Raw genomic sequence first — 22,928 nt, 5'->3', positions numbered from 1 at the left:
GGCTTTGCTGGCATGCATAAAAACAAATGGGGGGGAGTGTGCCTCAACAAGATTGACATGCTAAAATCGCAACCGAACATGACAGAGCTTGAAGAATAAAAAAATATATAATTTGCAAATGTACAAGTGTGCAAAGCTCTTAAAGACTTACCCAAAGGTGATTCTATCATGTATTGACTCAGGGGTGTGAATACTTATGTAAATGAGATTTCTGTATTTCATTTTCAATAAATTTGCAAACATTTCGAAATTCCTTTTTCACTTTTTCATTATGGGGTATTGTGTGTAGATGTACCTGCCCATCCCTTTTTCTTCAATTAAAAAAAAAGATGTCATTGAATTATTCCCACGCACCTGCAACAAGTCGACTCAGCTGTGCGAGAGCTTTTCCTATTTTGCAGAAACTGCTTACCATGATGCCAGTGAGTAGACAGATGCTGCGGCCACAGTAGGTGTGGGGAACAACATCCCCGTAACCAATGGACAAGAAGGTGACCGAGACCATCCACAGGGCCTCCATGTAGTTACTGCTCAGGTCCTTATAGTTGTGGTGTCTATAGGACAGGGGAGGGATGATGGTTCAGCCTTTCCTCTGTCTTGTCCACTCATCATATTAACATTAACATTTAACAAATAAACTAGTTTCAGTCTAGGAGTATGATATTTGATTGTATTTGTTATATGATTGACAACTTATGATGGGCCCATCTTGTCAGACACAGCACAGATTGGTCCAAGTCATTATAGTCACCAAGGCCGGGATTCATTGAAAGGCGCGTTGCAGCATGGCCGCACTGTACTACCGACCATGCATCTTTTAAAGGTAATTTCCCAGACGTTTGCAGAGATTGCATTCACAGTAAACGTTGCGGATGTCGGCTGAAGTATAAATGACCTTTTAAAAGGTGCATTGTCTGTAGTGTAGTGTGCACTGCACCTTTGGAATCAGTGTTAATTTTGGCACTCTTTTTTTAGATTTAGTCAAATTTTTACTAAAATATCATTAAGTCAAATTTTTGTCATTTGAATAATGATTAAGTCTAGTTATTGTAAAATGACAAAAACAGTGGGCAATTTTTCAACTAAATGCCCTTTCATTGTAGTCATTAACCTATAGTAAACATGAATCACTGAATTCCATGTGCACAAACAAACATACATAGCCTTGTCCTACTACTTTTTTTCCATTCCTACATAACAACCCATTCTCCCCAACAGCAGAAATATGAAAAAACATAAGAATAATATTATATTCACCTATATAAGAATTATCTGGCCATGTAAATTCCTAATTCAGCCTACAGCACATTACATACAAAACAAACAGACACACACAAGCAGAGAGAGAGAGAAAGAGAGAGAGAATCACCAGAAGGTGCTGCAAAGTAGTATGTGTTTCACCTCCATCACTCGGTCGCGCCATTGCCATTGTTATCAACGTTCCACATGGATGTCCAAAAGTAGAATGGGTGCTAATGACTTTGAACGGGAGCTAATGACTGTTTCGCCCAGTGATGTAGTCGAGTCACTGAACCTCAGGTCCCAAGTCCGAGTCACCAATGGTCGAGTCACCAGTCCCTATGGCTAAAGTCTGACTCCCAGTGATCGAGTCCTGATCTAAGTGCTCAAGTCTGAGTCACTGAGTCCACATTAAAAGGTGGAATATACAGAAATCGCGCCGCCATTTCCTGGTTGCAAAAATTCAAATAGTTCGCCTAATTTCTGTTTATGTGACAAAACAAGCAGTCATTATGTGGAAAATCATTGTACCATCTAAACCGCTGTGAAATATATTTTCTAGGGATGCACAATATATCGGTGAACATATCGAAATTGGCCAATATTAGCTAAAAATGCCTACATCGGTATCGGCCCGATGTCTAGTTTAACATGATGTTAAAAACCGATGTCAAAGCTGCCGTGCATACCTATATAACATACACTACACTTGCAACACAGCATCCCTAACCTAGCCCACAATGTCTGCTGTGTGGATCGAGCAGTCAACAAGTCGAGCAGTCATTTGAAAGAGTAAGAAAGCCAAGAAAATGGAATTCATTGCCCTTGACAATCAACCCTTCTCTGTCCTGGGTGATGTTGGCTTTCGCCGACTGGTCGAGCACCGGTACACACTACCAAGTGCGCTATTTTTCAGATGTTGCCCTACCAGAGTTGCACAGTAATAGCATCACTGCTATTAGCTTCACGACATACATACTATGGAATGCCGTTTGGGTCAGTAGCACTGTCAAAGCTGTACAAAAAAGTCTGCAAACACCAACAACGAACAATGTGTTTATAATACCGCGTTGGTAATAAAGCATAATTTGTTTGACCGCAACTTCTGGGGTAGCTACCTTTAGCTTGGTACCTAGCTAGCACCAATACAACCAGCCTGAAAACAATGACCAGTAGAAACTGCAGTCATTTTCATTATTCTTAGCAATGATTTAGGAATCTTTGTGAGTAAGTATTAGCTAGGTTGCCACTTGTTGTTCGCCTATTGAAATTGAACTTCAGTTCATGAAAATAAATAGCTAGCCAGCTACTTAACCCTGTTACCCAAAGCTAACGTTAAAAGCAGCCTGCTAGCTTCATCTGGTTAGTGAGGCTCGACCGGACCGGGTTATGTGTTGTGAAGCTAGCCACAATAAGGATTACGCACAATAGTGGAATTTGCGGTTTGCCTTCAAAATAAACGTATGACTTTGACAGTGATGCAAATAAATACAAATAGTAGAATTATGCCATACTTTTATTTTGAAGGCTAACCTCAGTCCACTATTGTGGCTAATCCATATTGTGGCTAGCTTCACATAGATGGGTCCGACCACCATTAATCAAATAAGAACTGGCTTATAAATTAGGGTTATTTTAGATGATGACACCTACCTATACAGTTAGCTAGCTAACTATAGCTACTGAAACAGATCATGTCGTTTTGCTATGTTTTTGAGGAAGAACATTGTTTGCATCCGGGAGCTAGCTAGCTTTTTTTTATGACCAGCACTGTAGGTGCTCGATACAATTTTACCAGCATCATAACATACACAACGATTCATCGATACGTATGCTACGATGCTGGTAAAATTGTCTCGCGCACCTACAGTGCTGGTCATAAAAAAAAGCTAGCTAGCTCCCGGATGCAAACAATGTGAAATTGTTGAAATTGACATATGAAATACGAGTGATAGTGTAATCAATGTGTAATAACTACGTAAAAATGTATGGATGCATTAAATTATTATGTGACTTGCAGTCATAGTCAGGTCCTGATTGGTCAACAAGCTTATTTGGTGTATCGTTTTTGACACGCAAAAACCCAAATGGCCTTCCATAGAAATCCTGGTTGAGAATGAAACGACTGAAGAAATGAACAACGAAACAGCACAGCAAGTAAGTGAAAGAAATAGGTTTTGATTATGTTTTACTGGTAATGGGGACATACGTAAATGCCAACAAAAAATGTTTGGGGTCAGTGGTGTGTGTGTGTAACCTTTACTTAACTAGGCAAATCAGTTAAATAACAAATTCTTATTTACAATGACGGCCTACCCCGGCCAAACCCGGACAACGCTGGGCCAATTGTGCGCCGCCCTATGGGACTCTCACTGCCGGTTATGATAGAGCCTGGATTCGAACCAGGGACTGTAGTGACGCCTCTTGTACTGAGATACAGTGCCTTAGAACGCTGCATCCATGTCTGTGTGTGTTAACTATTTAAATGTACTAGAATGCTTAAAAGACCGCAACCATTTTAAATATCGGTTATCGGTATAGTTTTGTTTCGCAAGGAAAATATTGGATATTGGTATCGGCCAAATATGTCATATCGGTGCATCACTAATATTTTCCATAACCAAAAAGATTGTATTTTCAGCTGTTTGGCGCTGGTATACAAAAACAACACTGAAGAACGGGAAGCATAGAAATAGCGCACATAGAACAGATCTTCCGCTTCTTAGACTTGATTTCAATGAGAATGACAGATCTATAACTCAACATTTCTATGTGCATTTAGTCAGGTCGCCCAAAGGGTTACATATCGCAGCTTTAACTCAAAATAAACTTATTTACCAATTCAGAAATAGCGTAGTGGTAAGATACATTTTGTCAATAAATTGTTTGCTATCCCTTTTCCTTTCTTTCTGTGCCACCAAAATGTTTGCATATAGGCTACTGGTAATGTTCCCACAGCCAGGTTCAGTTGAAAAGCGTTGTTGAACATTGCAGATAGAAATTCCATGAATAGAGCCGACATAGAGTGTCTTTCTATTGTGCTGATGCACAATAGAAAGAAAAAAACGTAGCACCAGTATTATGAGTCATGTCTTTTCAGCAGTAGAATCAAACTGTTTCTTCTGAGTAAGAGGGGGACTTGGCAACATAATCTATATATGAAATGCTGTGGAAAAAGTGGGATGGTTGAGAGAGAGACAGACTACTTTTCTATAGTCTACTAAAGAGAAAGGAAAACATAGCTTGACTGTTATTTTACAATTAAACTCAATGCAGCTATTGCTTTTGATTTCGTAAAGCAGCTTGTGTTTCTTAACCAGGCCAAGGCTTGCTAATTAGAAGGCTGGTGGTGAAGCAAGAGAGTCGCCTGCGCAATGTGTAGGCAGGCTATAATCGGAGGCCGAGCCAGAGCAGAGTCTGGCTGGCTGCCTGTCTGTCCACAGTGATTGCTTCCCTGCAGCTCACCACTGAAGTAGCCTGTGTTTGCTGGTTGAGTCCATCCCACTGCTGAACAGAACTGCACTGTGCATCTGTCCTGTTATTTGAGCTTATCACCGAAAAGCTCTCAATCTCTCCAAAATCTCTTGCCCAGTCCATTTAGTAGTCAGATTTTAGTCACAGAGATAATTTTGTCTTGTCTCATTTTAGTCAACTGAAATTAAAAATAATTTTTGTTTAGTTATTTTTTTTCTAGGTCTATTTATTCAGTCATCAATTGCCACTGAAAAATAGGTGTTTGACGAATATTGTAGAGTACTATTTTAGTTGACGAAATTAACACTGCTTTTAATGAATCCTGGCAAAATCTGATACCAATTTCCCTATTTTCCTCCTTCCTCTCTCTACTCCCTTTCCCTTCTTAGTCACTTACCTCTCACAGACATGTAGGCCCCAGGCAGCAACTAGCCACAGAGAGACGCTGAAGATCATCAACACAGTGCCAGGGTAGATGGTCATCAAGGTTTTGACCACAAAACGGCTGTTGAAGTGGATCTGGATACAAGTCAAAATAATAATAATATTAATATCCACAGTGGTAGGGTTAGGGGGAAATAATAAAAAAAAAAATATATATATATACCCCTAAAAATATATTTAAAATAATATATTTATAAAATATATATATATATATATGGGGGATTGGAAATGATGCAGACAATTACATTGACAGAAGTCACAATTTATTTGCAATATTAAAGCTGATCCACCCTTACATAAAAAAATACTTACTACTTATGCAAGGGTTTTTCTTTATTTTTACTATTTTCTACATTGTAGAATAATAGTGATGACATCAAAACTATAAAATAGCACATGGAATTATGTAGTAACCAAAAAAGTGTTAAACAAATCAAAATATATTATATATTTTAGATTCTTCAAAGTAGCCACCCTTTGCCTTGATGACATCTTCGCATACTCTTGGCATTCTCTCAACCAGCTTCAACTGGAATGCTTTTCAAACAGTTTTTAAGGAGTATCCGCATATGCTGAGCACTTTTCCTTCACTCTGCGATCCAACTCATCCCAAACCATCTCAACTGGGTTGAGGTTGGGTGATTGTGGAGGCCAGCTCATCTGATGCAGCACTCCATCACTCTTGTTCTTGGTCAAATCCCTTACACAGCCTGGAGGTGTGTTGGGTCATTGTCCTGTTGAAAAACAAATGATAGTCCCACTAAGCACAAACTAGATGGGATGGCGTATAGCAGCAGAATGATTGGGTAGCCATGCTGGTTAAGTGTGCCTTGAATTCTAAATAAATCACAGACAGTGTCACTAGCAAAGCAGCCCCACACCATCACACCACCTCCTCCATGTTTCACGGTGGGAACCACATATGCGGAGATCATCCGTTCCCCTACTCTGCGTCTCACAAAGACATGGCGGTTGGAACCAAAAATCTCAAATTTGGACTCATTAGACCAAAGGACAGATTTCCAGCAAGTGTCTTCTTCTTACTGGTGTCCTTTTAGTAGTGGTTTCTTTGCAGCAATTCGACCATGAAGGCCTGATTCACAGTCTCCTCTGAACAGTTGATGTTGATATGTGTCTGTTACTTGAACTCTGTGAAGCATTTGTTTGGGCTGCAATCTGAGGTGCAGTTACATTTACATTACATTTAAGTCATTTAGCAGACGCTCTTATCCAGAGCCACTTACAAATTGGTGCATTCACCTTATGACATCCAGTGGAACAGCCACTTTACAATAGTGCATCTAAATCTTTTAAGGGGGGGGGGTCCAGAAGGATTGCTTTATCCTATCCTAGGTATTCCTTAAAGAGGTGGGGTTTCAGGTGTCTCCGGAAGGTGGTGATTGACTCCGCTGTCCTGGCGTCGTGAGGGAGTTTGTTCCACCATTGGGGTGCCAGAGCAGCGAACAGTTTTGACTGGGCTGAGCGGGAACTGTACTTCCTCAGTGGTAGGGAGGCGAGCAGGCCAGAGGTGGATGAACGTAGTGCCCTTGTTTGGATGTAGGGCCTGATCAGAGCCTGAAGGTACTGAGGTGCCGTTCCCCTCACAGCTCCGTAGGCAAGCACCATGGTCTTGTAGCGGATGCGAGCTTCAACTGGAAGCCAGTGGAGAGAGCGGAGGAGCGGGATGATGTGAGAGAACTTGGGAAGGTTGAACACCAGACGGGCTGCGGCGTTCTGGATGAGTTGTAGGGGTTTAATGGCACAGGCAGGGAGCCCAGCCAACAGCGAGTTGCAGTAATCCAGACGGGAGATGACAAGTGCCTGGATTAGGACCTGCGCCGCTTCCTGTGTGAGGCAGGGTCGTACTCTGCGGATGTTGTAGAGCATGAACCTACAGGAACGGGCCACCGCCTTGATGTTAGTTGAGAACGACAGGGTGTTGTCCAGGATCACGCCAAGGTTCTTAGCGCTCTGGGAGGAGTTAACTCTAACAAACTTATCCTCTCCAGCAGAGGTAACTCTGGGTCTTCCTTTCTTGTGGCGGTCCTCGTGAGAGTCTGTTTTATCATAGCGCTTGATGTTTTTTTGCGACTGCACTTGAAGAAACGTTCAAAGTTCTTGACATTTTCCACATTGACTGACCTTCATATCTTAAAGTAATGATGGACTGTTGTTTCTCTTTGCTTATTTGAGCTGTTCTTGACATAATATGGACTTGGTCTTTTACCATATAGGGCTATCTTCTGTATACCAACCCTACCTTGTCACAACATAACTGATTGGCTCAAACGCAATAAAAATAAAATAGATTCCACAAATTTACTTTTAACAAGGCACACCTGTTAATTGAAATGCATTCCAGGTGATTAACTCATGAAGCTGGTTGAGAGAATGCCAAGAGTGTGCAAAGCTCTCAAGGCAAAGGGTGGCTACTTTGAAGAATCTAAAATATATTTTGATTTATTTAACACTTTTTTTGGTTACTACATGATTCCATATGTGTTATTTTATAGTGTTGATGTCTTCACTATTATTCTAGCAATGTAGAAAATAGCAAAAATAAAGAAAAACCCCTGAAGGAGCAGGTGCGTCCAAACGTTTGACTGGCACTGTATTTTGTGAAGGAAAATTGTATGTTTGTGCTTTTCTAATAACCAATTCAACTGGGTTCATGCAAGTGACTGATTTGATCGTGACTGGGAGGAATCCTCACTATCAGTATCGGCATAACGCCCAGAACACTGTTTTGAGAACGGAAAGGGGTGTCATAGTTTTAAGTTCTCAAATTGGAGAGAAGAGGCCTCGTGAGGTATTGGTCAGTCACATGCATGAACCAAACGTTAATGATGAGTTAATTATGAATAATGAATAAGCTACATCATGTAAATATAACTTGTCTGTGTAAGCAGTATATAAGAGAACTAGCGGGATTGCCCCGGCGGAGCTCCTGACCGACATGTGTACTATGGTGCATTGAGTTGGTTAGAACCTCTCCAGCTAGCTGATAATACATATTTATTCATTTAATATTGACTTCAGGTGTCCCTGGTGGTAATTTCAATGACAATTCCATGTCACGAATAGGATTATTGATTCTCCCTGCGGAGCTTTCCAGTGGGAGTATGCGAGGAAACCCGGTGGCGCATTTATGAAGCGTGAGTAAAATTCCCGTCCGACCAAAAGTTGACAAGGACCCGCCCAGACCAGACCCTTACTGTGAGCTGCACAGCTGCGAACAATTGAAGGACACGGCGACTGAATTTCAGTATGTCAATTTAAATGAATTTGTTTAAAAATAATACGAAAAAAATTATAAAACCAATAAAACTCAACATAAAAATGGAGGAGGATACCACTAGTCTTGAGTCAAGTAATAGCACAAGGTGAATGTGGATGTGAGAGTTGTGTGAGTGTGGAAAGAATATAATAAACTGGATAATAAGAGGATTGAAATTGGGATAATAAGAGGATTTAAATTTGGATTGTTAAAAGAGGATCTAAATTGAGATAATAGGAGATTATTACTATTAAGTACTGAGTGAAAGAGCTGTCAGGAGACTAGCTCCGGTGTGAAAGAAGTGCGTGTCTGTATGAATACCCCAACCAGTTCTGTGAGCTGAGTTTTTCGATCTAAAACGCTATATAGGGTTCTGTCCACCACCGCCCATCATAGTCTGGGACTACTAGTAATAGCACAAGGTGTTATTGAGCACAGGGTGTTTCATATGTATAGGAAGTAGCGGCAAGAGAACTGTTGAAGGTATATATGCATAGGATGTAACGATAGAAAAGTCTGCATGGTCTGAGAACCACTGATAATAGCACGAGGTGTTAATGTAGGCATTTAGGAATCATTGAAGATGCACATGGAGAGGATGTCAATATCTAAGCCCCACTGACTATTATCTGTAGGCATTTATGTTGATTTATAACGTTATATAAGGATTCTGTATGTAGATATGAAAGGAGAAGATAACTATTCCCGAATATGCTGTTAAATAGAACACTAGTGTACATATTAAAACCCCTGTATAAATAGAAGACTAGTGTTAGGGAGGTATAATGGGTTACTAGTAACATACACTACCGGTCAAACATTTTTGAACACCTACTCATTCAAGGGTTTTTCTTTATTTGAATTATTTTCTACATTGTAGAATAATAGTGAAGACATCAAAACTATGAAATAACATATATGAAATCATGTAGTAACCAAAAAAGTGTTAAACAAATCAAAATATATTTTATATTTGATATTCTTCAAATAGCCATCCTTTACCTTGATGACAGCTTTGCACACTCTTGGCATTCTCTCAACCAGCTTCATGAAGTATTCAACTGGAATGCACTGGTATGCATGTGTCTGTGCCTATGATTGTGTTTCTTCACAGTCCCTGCTGTTCCTTATTTGTATCTGTTTTTAAATCTGATTCTACTGCTTGCATCAGTTACCTGATGTGGAATCGAGTTCCATGTAGTCATGGCTCTATGTAGCACTGTGTGTCTCATATAGTCTGTTCTGGACTTGGGGACTCTGGTGGCATGTCTTGTAGGGTATGCATGGGTGTCTGAGCTGTGTGCTAGACCGCTGCACCACTACTACATCTCAGTGCTTGAGGCGTCACTACAGACACCCTGGTTTGAATCCAGGCTGTAATACAATCGGCCATGATTGGGAGTCCCATAGGGCGGTGCAAAATTGGCTCAGCATCGTCCGGGTTTGGCCGGTGTAGGCCATCATTGTAAATAAGAATTTGTTCTTAACTGAGTTGCCTAGTAAAATAAAGGTTACATTTAATTACATTAAAAAAAACAGATAGCTCGGTGCTTTCAACAACCTCTAATAAATACAAGTAGTGATGAAGTCAATCTCTTCTCCACTTTGAGCCAGGAGAGATTGACATGGATATTATTAATGTTTGATCTCTGTGTACATTCAAGGGCCAGCCATGCTGCCCTATTCTGAGCCAATTGCAATTTTCCTAAGTCCCTCTTTGTGGCACCTGACCACACGACTGAACAGTAGTCTAGGTGCGACAAAACTAGAGCCTGTAGAACCTGCCTTGTTTATAGTGCTGTTAAGAAGATAGAGAAGCGCTTTATTATGGACAGACTTCTCCCCATCTTAGCTACTACTGTATGTTTTGACCATGACCGTTTACAATCCAGGCTTACTCCAAGCAGTTTAGTCACCTCAACTTGCTCAGTTTCCACATTATTTATTACAAGATTTACTTGAGGTTTAGGATTTAGTAAAGGATTTGTCCCAAATACAATGCTTTTAGTTTTTTTTTTATATTTAGGACTAACTCATTCCTTGCCACCCATTATGAAACTAACTGCAGCTCAATGTTAAGTGTTGCAGTCATTTCAGTCGCTATAGTGTTGAGTCATCTGCCAGTGGCATGTCGTTAGTAAAGATTTTAAAAAAGCAAGGGGCCTAGACAGCTGCCCTGGGGAATTCTTGATTCTTTCTGGATTATGTTGGAGAGACTTCCATTAAAGGTATGCCAGCAGCATACCACCCTGCATACCACTACTGGCTTGCTTCTGAAGCTAAGCAGGGTTGGTCCTGGATGGGAGACCAGATGCTGCTGGAAGTGGTGTTGGAGGGCCAGTAGGAGGCACTCTTTCCTCTGGTCTAAAAAATATCCCAATGCCCCAGGGCAGTGATTGGGGACACTGCCCTGTGTAGGGTGCCGTCTTTCGGATGGGACGTTAAACGGGTGTCCTGACTCTCTGAGGTCATTAAAGATCCCATGGCACTTATCGTAAGAGTAGGGGTGTTAACCCCGGTGTCCTGGCTAAATTCCCAATCTGGCCCTCAAACCATCATGGTCACCTAATAATCCCCAGTTTACAATTGGCTCATTCATCCCCGTCCTCTCCCCTGTAACTATTCCCCAGGTCGTTGCTGCAAATGAGAATGTGTTCTCAGTCAACTTACCTGGTAAAATAATGGTAAAATAAAATAAATAAAATAAAAAAGAACACCCTCTGTGTTCTGTTAGACAGGTGACTCTATCCACAATATAGCAGGGGGTGTAAAGCCATAACACATACGTTTTTCCAGCAACAGACTATGATCGGTCATGTCAAAAGCCTCACTGAAGTCTAACAAAACAGCCCCCACAATCTTTTTTTATCATACATTTCTCTCAGACAATCCTCAGTCATTTGTATAAGTGCTGTGCTTGTTGAATGTCCTTCCCTATAAGCGTGCTGATAGTCTGTTGTCAATTTGTTTACTGTAAAATAGCATTGTATTTGGTCAACACAAATTTTTCCAAAACTTTACTCAGGGTTGGTAATAGGCTGATTGGTCGGCTATTTGAGCCAGTAAAGGGGGCTTTACTATTCTTAGGTAGCTGAATGACTTTTGCATCCCTCCAGGCCTGAGGGCACACACTTTCTATTAGGCTTAAAGTGAAGATATGGCAATATCATCCACTATTATCCTCAGTAATTTTCTATCCAAGTTGTCATTGGCTTGTCATTCTTGATAGACAACAATCATTTTTTACCAAAATGTAATTGAAGGTGCTCCAAAGCTTTTTACTATAATTCTTTATGTAATTTATCTTTGTTTCATAGTGTAGTTTATTCTTCTTTTTATTCAGTTTAGTCACATGATTTCTCATTTGCAGTACGTTTGACAATCGGTTGTGCAGCCAGACTTATTTGCCATTCCTATTGCCTTATCACTCTCAACCATACAATTGTTCAAATCCTCATCAATCCACAGGGATTTAACAGTTTTTACAGTCATTTTCTTAATGGGTGCATGCTTATTAGTAACTGGGATAAGCAATGTGTCATGTGCAGCGTCTGTTTGCTCCTCATTACTCACCACGGACCAACAAATATTCTTTACATCAGCAACATAGGAATCACTACAAAACTTATTGTATGACCTCTTATACAGGCCCAGCCTTTGGAACTTTGATTTTCCTAGATATGGCTACTATATTGTAATCACTACAGTCGATCTGTATACTGGATACTGCTTTCAAGCACATTTCTGCAGTATTAGTAAAGACGTGATCAATACATGTTGATGGTTTCATTCCTATGCTGTTTGTAACTACCCTGGTAGGTTGACTGATAACCTGAACCAGGTTGCAGACACTGGTTACAGTTTTAAGCTTTTTCTTGAGTGGGCAGCTTGATGAAAGCCAGTCAATATTTAAATCACCCAGAAAATATACTAGTGTATCAAGCATTTCACACATGTTATCCAGATACTGACTGTTAACACTTGGTGGTCTATAGCAGCTTCCCACAAGAATGGGCTTTATGTGAGGCAGATGAACCTGTAGCCATATTACTTCTACAGTATTTCACATTAGATCTTCTCTAATCTTTACAGGAATGTGGTTATGAATATAAACAGCAACACCTCCACCACTGGCATTTATGTATTTTCTGTAAATATTATAACCATGTATTGCTACCACTGTATCATCAAAGGTATTGTCTAAGTGAGTTTCAGAGATAGTCATATGAATGTCATCTGTTACTACCAAGTTATTAATTTCATGAACTTTGTTTCTTGAGCTACATATGTTAATGTGGGCTATTTTGAGCACTTTTCTGGGATGCTTGCTTGTTTTCTGTACTTTATTGGGTAGCTTAGCAGAAGTAGATATTCTCATGTTATTTATGTTAGTGCAGGGTGAGCCGCACACAGTGGACTTCCTACTAGGGCACACCGCCTCAATGCTAACAGAATAAATCTGGTTCATAGGCACATGATTGCTGCATACAATAGCTGTATGATCAGCAGAGGCATTCAGGGCAGTTAGGGGGACATAAATTAGGTTAATTACATTGTGTCTATCAATGCCCCTGGTGTAATGTACATTTGCTAAAGCATTATGATGACTCAGCGACACAATGTTAGCGATTAACTGAACTGGGCTTGGGCCATTGATAAGTCATTGTCTCAATGCAGCCTTATAATGCTGTGAAAGGATCCAGAAAAACAAAACACGTTTGATGAGGAGAATGGGATCCACCCAAATCAAGGAGCACAGCATCCCATTCTCCTTATAAAACATGTTTTGTTTCCAAAAGGTATCAAAATTGTCAACAGAAGTTAAGCTAATTCAGCTGCAATAATCACGTAGCCAGTTGTGAAGAGAAAGAATCATGCTAAAGCATTCAATGACATGATTCAGAGAGGGCACAGGGTCAGATAAGATGGGTCTTCTATTAGTGTCTAGCAGAAAGTCAATCAGCTCTTTGAAATCCAGTTTCAACTGTTCAGCGCTGCCCTTTATAATGTCATTAAAACCCACATGTACTGCAATAGAATCGATGTCCATGTCCTGGTGTAGTACATTCGGGTACAGCTTAGTAATGTAATTTACTCGAGCTCAGGGATAGGACATTGTTTTTGCACTGAGAACAGTCACATTTCTTACCATGGAGCTTCCCAAAATCACGGCTGGCAAGAAGGACGGGGAAATCCGCCCTCTCCCACGCTTCACAGGATGGTGTAGGCTTCCGGCAGATCGAGAAGCCTTGCTCGATCCAGAGCAGGGATGGAAGGTCGCCAACATCAACTTCAAAATCATAGGGGAAGGAGTAGGAGAAGGCACAGCGGCCATAGACACATGTACCCCCAACAACGAAGGTGCAGGAAGATCAGGTTCCAGGGCGGCGAAACTATTCGTTGTTTGCATCCGTTCCGGGCCTCTCGTTTGGAGTGTAGACTGCTTTGCGGGAGGCTGTTGTCTTTGGCTTCCACGGCTCGTGACATGCGACCATCCTTGATTGCCTTGCTCTTCTTGCTGTGCTCCTTCGACAGATGGCTGCCCTGGCGAATGATCTTTGGGCAACACCGGCCAGTCGGATAACGACAAACGACAAGCCAGAGATGCATCCAACATGCGCGAGCGCTGTCCAGCGACCGGGATAGAAAAGATAAACATTCCACTCTGCTTTTCCCCCAGTTTCTTACATAGGCTGGCGACCTGCGTGATCAAGGAAGCCACCTCAAGCCTATAATCCTTGGCAAGCAAACAATTGCCGCATTGGAACTCTGAGTGATCCAGTTTGTCCTGAAACAAAGAATAGTAGATACAGTTCCTACAGCGCTGGAACCATTAATTTACTTCTCCAGACAGAGGGCTCCACTGGAAAACTCATCTGGGACTAACTTCGTTAGCTTGATGGCTAATGTTAGCATCTTAGCTAGGTTAGTGTCTCTTTCAAGTAGATTTTAACCTGTCAGTTAAGCGGGATTCTGGGACAATAAATAGCGATCCTAGCTGTTAAACGCAGAATCCATGCAAAAACAAGTTTGGTATTTATGTTTAACTTCATACGGCTGAAATCCCGTTAACGGGATCGATATGACAACAGCCAGTGAAAGTCCAGGGCGCCAAATTCAAACAACAGAAATCTCATAATTAAAATTCCTCAAACATACAAGTATTATACACTATTTTAAAGATAAACTTGTTGTTAATCTCACCACAGTGTCCGATTTCAAAAAGGCTTTATGACGAAAGCATACCATGCGATTATGTTAGGCCAGCACCTAGTCACAGAAAAACACAGCCATTTTTCCAGCCAAAGAGAGGAGTCACAAAAAGCAGAAATAGAGATAAAATTAATCACTAACCTTTGATGATCTTCATGAGATGACACTCATAGGACTTCATGTTACACAATACATGTATGTTCTGTTCGATAAAGTTCATAGACTGCCAAGATGGCCAGCATCCCGGAGTCACCTCTTCACTGTTGACGTTGAGACGGGTGTTTTGCAGGTACTATTTAATGAACCGGCCAGTAGAGGACTTGTGAGCGTCTGTTTCTCAAATTAGACACTCTAATGTACTTGTCCTCTTGCTCAGTTGTGCACCGGGGCCTCCCACTCTTTCTATTCTGGTTAGAGCCAGTTTGCGCTGTTCTGTGAAGGGAGTAGTACACAGCATTGTGCGAGATCTTCAGTTTTTTGGCAATTTCTCGCATGGAATAGCCTTCATTTCTCAGAACAAGAATAGACTGACGAGTTTCAGAAGAAGGTTCTTTGTTCCTGGCCATTTTGAGCCTGTAATCAAACCCACAAATGCTGATGCTCCAGATACTCAACTAGTCTAAAGAAGGCCAGTTTTATTGCTTCTTTAATAATCAGAACAAAAGTTTTCAGCTGTGCTATCATAATTGCAAAAGGGTTTTCTAATGATCAATTAGCATTTTAAAATGATAAACCTGGATTAGATAACACAACGTGCCATTGGAACACAGGAGTGATGGTTGCTGATAATGGGCCTATGTAGATATTCCATAGAAAATCTGATGTTTCCAGCTACAATAGTCACTTACAACATTAACAATGTCTACACTGTATTTCTGATTCATTTGATGGTTTTTCTTTCAAAAACAAGGCCATTTCTAAGTGACGCCAAACTTTTGAACTGTAGTGTTGTCACACCCTGATCAGTTTCACCTGTCCTCGTTATTGTCTCCACCCCCTCCAGGTGTCGCTTGTTTTCCCCAGTGTATTTATCCCTGTGTTTCCTGTCTCTCTGTGCCAGTTCGTCTTGTATGTTTCCAAGTCAATCAGCGGTTTTCCCGTTCTCCTGCTTTTTGCATTCTCCTTTTTCTAGTGCTCCCGGTTTTGACCCTTGCCTGTTTCTGGACTTTGTACCCACCTGCCTGACCATTCTGCCTGCCTTGACCACGAGTCTGTCTGACACTCTGTTCCTCCTGAACTCTGATTTGGTTTGGACCTTTTTGCCTGTCCATGACCATTCTCTTGCCTGCCCCTTTGGATTAATAAATATTGTAAGACGCCAACCATCTGCCTCCTGTGTCTGTATTTGGGTCTCGCCTTGTGCCTTGATAAGTGTATATTCCAATTATCTGATGGTCCGACCGCATTCTATCCCCTATCAACACTTTTTTCACTTTTGGTGCCAACGAGAATGGCATAAGAAAGAAGTCAAGATGACTAGCTTGATTGAGCCTTTTCCAGGTATATCTCACTAGGTCAGGATATTTAAGCCTCCATATATCGACTAGTTCCAATATGAAGGTTAATGAGCCATATCTGTTTATGGTCCAATAACATATTTAAAATCATCCATCTACCTTGCAGATCTGTTTGGACAATTTGCACATTCGGATCAAAATTACTGTTAATTAATGTCATCCCCCCTTTTGAGTTTCTTTGCCCATGAGAGAAGTATATTCCCCCCCCCCAAGTCCATTTTCCACTCACCTTCATCTAAAATTGTTGAATGAGTTTCCTGTAAACAATATATATTATATTCCTTCTCTTTGAGCCAGGTAAATATTGTTCTTATTTTCTTATCTGCTAAGCCATTACAATTATAACTGGCTATATTTATTTCACCATTTACCATAATGAGATACAAGTTTCAAATCCATTCATCATATGTTTGTAAATTTACCATTTAAAAAGTACCATAGTGATTGAGTGTCAATATACTGTAGACGTACCATGATATTTGCATTGCTAATAAGTAACCCTCCAATTGTTCTCCACTACTCCACCCGCCAAAGCCCCTCCCAAGTTGGGTTGTCATCCCAGTGACCGGCAGACCACCCCCGTCCCCCTGGATCCCTAGGTCCCCCGAAAGGCCAGGACCCATCCTTTGAAAAGAGCACACAGTGCCAATCACAGAGTAGAAGCAGATCAACCGTTAAACGTATTTCCAATGCTCTCACCTCAATTTGCAACCCATTTCCCCCACACTCAACCATAAGCTCAAATGCTCAACGATTGTTACATTCTAGAGCCCAACTCAAGAAAGGACTACTTATTTTTTCGTCAGCATGCTCGGCTAGCCAATGCTAAAGCAGCACATTGAATTTCATGAATATGCAACACCTAGCGTTGGTGTGAGTATCTGCTGGAAGTGTTGTGGAATCCAATGGGCTGCTTTAGCATCGTTTCGACATGATGGAGAAGGTACTTACTACTGAATTTCAAGTCAAAACCATTCTGTTTATTGTACAACCTGAGTATGTACAGGTCCATTAAAGCAAGTAACTAAGATTTGAGGGAGAGGTTGCATAACTTGCATGGTGACAAATGTTGACCTCTGACCTTGTTGAGGGCGCCAATGCTGCGCGAGGCGGTGTCTGTGTAGAGTCGGCTGTGCAGCATCAAGGCACGACCCAGGAGGTAGAGTCGCAGGAACATGGGTAGAGCCAGCACGATCTCCAGCTCCGTCTCTGACAGCGTGGGGGACATGGCTTGCCATGACAATGGGAGACCCACTGGGAAAGGGTGCACCGCCGCAACAAACAGCTCAAGGGCGATCAGGCTCACACGCTCCGTTGTCATGGCAATTTGCCAGTCCTCTGATCCGTTATCATGGATGTAGAGCTAACAGTGATGGGAGTATGGGTACACAACAATGTCAGAGTTAGAGCATATATGAAGTACAGTTCAATGAGAGTGTAGTCAAAGTGTAATAAATTATATAATGAGAAGTACCAGACAAGGTTGCCCTCTGTCACCATCTACGTTCCCCATTAGCAATAGAATCTCTACTATAGTCTGGTATATAACAGAATGTATTGTAGAGTAGAATGACTTCAAAGAATCTAAGCTGAGGGATCACATAAGCTAGTTTAAGATAGTGAGAGTATGGGCAGTGTAGTAAGTAGTCAGAGAGGTGAAATTACCTGCACCTCACAGATGTGGTAGGCAATGACCAGACACAGCAGGATGAGAGAGGACAGGCTGATAACAGACTTCATAGCCATAGAGTATATAGAGATCTGTAGGGGAAACATGTAGTGGACACACTTATCTTAACGTACAGTAAGCTTCATTGTGGCAAATATACCTTCTTTTAACATACAGTTGGGATTCAATTCAAGGCACATTATAGCACGCTTGACATTTAAAGGTAATTTCCGATTTATACGATCTCCGCGAACACAGGAACATTTCCTTTAAAAGGCGCATTGTCCACAGCGCTCTACAATGTGCCTCTATTTGATTCCTGGCCACAGTAACCTTAAGTCAGCAACAAATACTGAAGGCCTTCAAATAATGTTCTGTAAGTTTGAACTCACTAATCACCCAGGTGTCCCCAGCAGACCTGGGTTTCAAATACTTGAAAAAGCATTTCAAATACTTGATCTGTGCCTGGTTGAACTTGCATGGCTTAATAAAGCTATAGAAAAGTCCCAAAACTGCAAACCCTGCCAATTTGGCACTCCAGGCAGACTCAGGCAACACTCAAAGTATATATTTGAAAAAATGTCTAGTCCCCAGTGCTGACCTTACTGTAGACGCTCCAGGAGAGTTCTATCTCGGTGATCATGACCACCACTCCAAACATCCCCACAGCGAGTGCACAGTCATTCAGCCTCTGCCTCCTCTCAAACAGCGCCCTTCGGCGGACCAGCCTACGACCGATGCTCTGGGTCTTCTTGTGAGGGCAGTCATGGACACCATCCTTGGGATGCGCACCACTGGTCTCCTCACCTCCACCATAGGCGCCCTTGGCCTCAGACTTCGGGTGATTCTTGTCAGAGCTGGGTGTTTGGTTGGGGGAATGTGGCTGGTAGTCATCTTTGGTTGTAATGATGATCTCAGGTACACTCTGGCGGTCCTGCATCTTCATTGATGGGGCCTCTAGCCTTTGACCTCCTTCACTGGGTAGCCCACTTTCTGTCTCCCTTAAGTCCATTTGAGACATGCAGAGTCCTTTGTAGGGTGACTGAGTGGATGTCATGTCCTGCTGGTGCCTCTGTGGGCTTGCCTTTTTGGTTTTACTCCCCCAAATCTGATCCTTGTGCCCTGCATTCTGTTCATTCCCTGCTGGCTTCTTGCCTCTCTTTTCCTTGTGGACCTCCTTCCCCCTAACCTTTTCCTCATTGTCTCCCCTTCGGGGTGAGGAGCGGGGTGAGGGTGACACATATTGGCAGCCGTTGTAATATGAGAGGGTGGGTGATGACTGGGTTCCATCGAGCCACACTGAGTGATCTCCCCCTTTTTGACATGAGTAGTTTCTTCCGCACTGGTTGCCAAAAGCAGGAGGGGGAGGGACCACTTTTGATGGAAGGAGGGGATGTTGCGCCTCCTCCTCCTCATCCCCATGCTGCATTGTCAAGTTCATAGAGGGAGAGGGCTCCATCTAGAGATTGTTACAGGTGTTGAGTTATTATGTTTGAACGATTTTATGGGGTTTGGAAAGAGACAACTGTGAGAGAGTGCAGCCAGTTTATGGAGTGAAAACAATAAAAATGCATGAGGGAAGCATATAAAAACACAAACTCTATTGTAAAAGAGGGGACGTTGATATGCCTGTGGAATGCTGATAGTTCACAGTAAACATGAACACAAACCCACTGGGCAAAAACAGGTTGAATCAATGTTGTTTCGATGTAATTTCAACCCCCAAAAACTATGTGATGACATTGAATCAATGTGGAAAACTGATTGGATTTTCAAAAAGTCGTCAAAGGCATTTAGTATTTTTTTCACCCAACTTTTAACCTAAATACAATGACATAAACGTTGAACGGATGTCTGTGCCCAGTGGGAATGTTCCTCTGTGATAATGGTTGACATTATATAGAAATTTCCCTATCGGTTTTCCATCCAAGATAATATGATAAGACAATGGAAACCTGTTGGAAAAAAACAACGACATTCTGTCAGAAACATTGATCTAGAAACATTGTAGAATTATTGTATAAAACCCTCATTTAAGTTATTGCAACACCGGGAAATCTTCCAGTCATAAATATTCTTGCCAAATTACTGTTAAAACCTAATTGACTCTGCTCAGTCTTACCTCTCCACGTATTTCAGTTACTTCCAATTAAGTTTTCAATTCCACTGTTGTTGGTTAAGAACTCTTAAATGCCCCTGTTCCTTTTAACTTCCTCAGATTGTCCTCTAGTCCATCTCCTTAAAGTCAACACAAATTAAATGAAGCATCAGTTAAATAGATAATGGTTATTACCTTAGGATAATTAGGTGACAAAACTACTTGTATTCAGATCAAAATATATTCAGTCTCTCTAGTCTCTCAGAAATAACTTTATAACAATCCAGCTCCCTTCCAGCAGACATAAGTAAGGGTTATGAACTATAATCCACATAGCTGCATATAAACCATATGTCCATGGATATCAATTGTATTATGACTCGTTTATTAAATTATTTTCCAGCATTAAGTTGTCCATCATGACGTCTTTGTTTAAGCTGGGTTTATTACTGTAAGATCCACAGCTTCAGTTGTCTCTGGTTACATGGCAAAATTTCATCTGACTTCATTTTTCATCAAGTTGGACAGCTCTTTTGGCTCTCTCTCCTTTTGCGTGTGTGTGTGTTGAAGAATAGTTGACATTTTGTTTTATTGTTTTATTGAGGGATAGGCATTACTATTTTATTGGGTTTTATTTTTATCCAAGGGAGCTCTCCAAGCTGGCAATTTGGATCTTTTCCCATTTAATCTAAGAGAGTGAGTGATGGTCCTGCATATCAATGCAGGGGAGGAGATTATAGAAATATGGCAGATTAATCAAGTTGGTTTGAGAGTCAGATATCTGATACTTAGTGGCTTATGAAATATTAAATATGTCACCCTTTAGCCTGACAATGTGGAGAGGGAAATGGTTTTGGAATTAAAGTCATAACAATGACATTCACCAACATTTATCTCTATCTTTTAATATTTGACAGATGGGGCTCCAGTTAACAGAGGAAGTCAAGGAGGAGGGGTATAGCGAGGAGGATAAAGACAGGTATTGTGTAATCAAAATACAACACATACTCAGAGAGAGAGAGAGAGAGATGCACACAGAGGTCTAATCATCTAGCCCGTATTACAGTTACACAGCTGGGTGTAAAATAGATTAATTAGGGTAAGTACTCTGTTCAAGGGTACACTGCCAGGGTATGCAATCTGGGACTGGGAGCTGAACCCCAAAACACTACAGTTCACTTCCCATCGCTCCATGCTATGCTGTGACTAAAGAACAGGAATCCAACAGCCACACCAAAGCAAAAGACTCAACCTCACTTATTATAGCCATCCTTAGTGAAGAAGATAGGAAACATGTCACGCCCTGACCTTAGAGAGACTTTTTATGTCTCTATTTGGTTAGGTCAGGGTGTGATTTGGGTGGGCATTCTAGTTTTTCTATTTCTTTGTTGGCTGGGTATGGTTCCCAATCAGAGGCAGCTGTTTATCGTTGTCTCTGATTGGGGATCATACTTAGGCAGCCTTTTTTCCACCTTTAGTTGTGGGATCATGTTTGTGTGTAGTTGCTTTCTGCACTGCATGTAGCTGTACGTTCGTTTTGTATTTTGTTGTTTTTTCGGGGTCAAAGAAAGATCTACGCCTACCACGCTGCACCTTGGTCCAATCCATCTCTAAACGAACGTGACAAAACATTAGAACAGGAACCTCTCAAATGTAGATAGTAGCCTACCAGAAGAATGCAATGGGACAGGTGAAAAGGCATTCATCGAGAGGTAATCCATCGGGAAAAGGCTACTTTGAAGTGAGAAGTCAAGGCCACAGATATATGATAATATACTTGTTGCTGATAATACCCTATTAGGTGGGTGAGGTGTTAGCGTAGTATAATGCCCTAATCCAATCAAGAGAGTAATTAAAAACCCAAAGCACAGCACAATGACTAATGGTGTGGCGCTGGAAGTAGGGGTGCTGTGGGTACTGCAGCATCCCCTGAAAAATCTGAATAGAGAAAAAAGTTATTTAAGTAAATGTCTGACAAAAGCAGTGCACTGGGCCTTTACTAGTCCTGTATTAGTAGACCGATATGTTTTTCTTAGCCCCCCCCTATGCCCTATTCCCTATAGTGCACTACTTTTGACCAGAGCCTCCTCTCCTTTACCCTCACCTCATCACAGGTCGATCAGAAATAGTTATCTTGAATGTAGTTTTTGTACAAACCACCAGATGTCAGCCACACCCCAGTGGCTGCCATGCATATTTTTTTTTATAGCTAAGGTGTTATGGTTTTGATTTTGGCACAATATAATAGTACGTAATAGGACAGACACCATATTTTAATCAGACTTTAGTTAATTTTGTACACATTCAAATGATGGAGGTATGTAGTTTCAACAGGATTCATCTAACATTATCTATTACAGGTAACTGACAAAATAAAGGAAATACTTAAGTAAATTCGGGATTTAAAGTACATTGAATGAAGGTGCTTCCACACAGGTGTGGTTCCCGAGTGAATTAAGCAATTTCAATTAAAACATCCCCATCGTCCTTTGCTGTTGTTCTGGGATTGATTTGCACTTTTCGCAACAAAGTACGTTCATCTCTAGGAGACAGAACGCGTCTCCTTCCTGAGCGGTATGACAGCTGTATGGTTGACACAGTAATTCAAAACGCAAGAGGAAGATATCTGTCCAGTCTTCATAACTCCACCTGTGACAAGGAGCTCAAACCGGCATTCCAAACAAAAAGAAAAACAAGAAATTAATTCACGATACGTGATCAACCAAAGGATTTGATTTAACTGTCATGTGACATAAGTATAAAAAAATAAATTAAAATGATCATATCTCACACATGACAGACGGACACTCATGACAGTTGTGGTTTTCAATTGTACAGTTCTGACTCAGTGGCAGAGAGGTGTGAGTGGAATCTCAAGCAGGGGTTTAAAGAAGCTTCATTTAAATAATTAAATAATGTGCATAAAACATAGATTTCAGACATACAAATCATTAAAATCCAGACGGAAAATATTTACACAAGAAGCCACCTAATATC

General features: G+C 41.2%; 1 protein-coding gene across 2 annotated transcripts in view; it reads right to left on the bottom strand.

Annotated features, from left to right (window-relative positions):
• LOC129819497 (small conductance calcium-activated potassium channel protein 2-like) overlaps positions 1-21,939 on the bottom strand; it is a 45,588-nt gene extending 23,649 nt beyond the window's left edge. Inside the window, exons 1-5 of one of the 2 annotated variants that reach the window (XM_055875802.1) lie at positions 18,435-21,939; positions 17,830-17,925; positions 17,246-17,527; positions 5,111-5,232; positions 413-554 (exon numbers count right to left, since the gene is read on the bottom strand). In XM_055875802.1, coding sequence (XP_055731777.1) covers positions 413-554; positions 5,111-5,232; positions 17,246-17,527; positions 17,830-17,925; positions 18,435-19,292 — 1,500 coding nt within the window. In that variant the 5' untranslated portion in view covers positions 19,293-21,939. The remainder of the gene's footprint in view (positions 1-412; positions 555-5,110; positions 5,233-17,245; positions 17,528-17,829; positions 17,926-18,434) is intronic. The other variant, XM_055875801.1, reaches the window with a different exon arrangement.
• Between the last annotated feature and the right edge of the window lie 989 nt (positions 21,940-22,928).

This window comes from Salvelinus fontinalis, chromosome 22, assembly GCF_029448725.1.
Source record: "Salvelinus fontinalis isolate EN_2023a chromosome 22, ASM2944872v1, whole genome shotgun sequence".
NCBI lineage: Eukaryota > Metazoa > Chordata > Actinopteri > Salmoniformes > Salmonidae > Salvelinus > Salvelinus fontinalis.
This window is presented reverse-complemented; position numbering and strand designations above follow the sequence as displayed.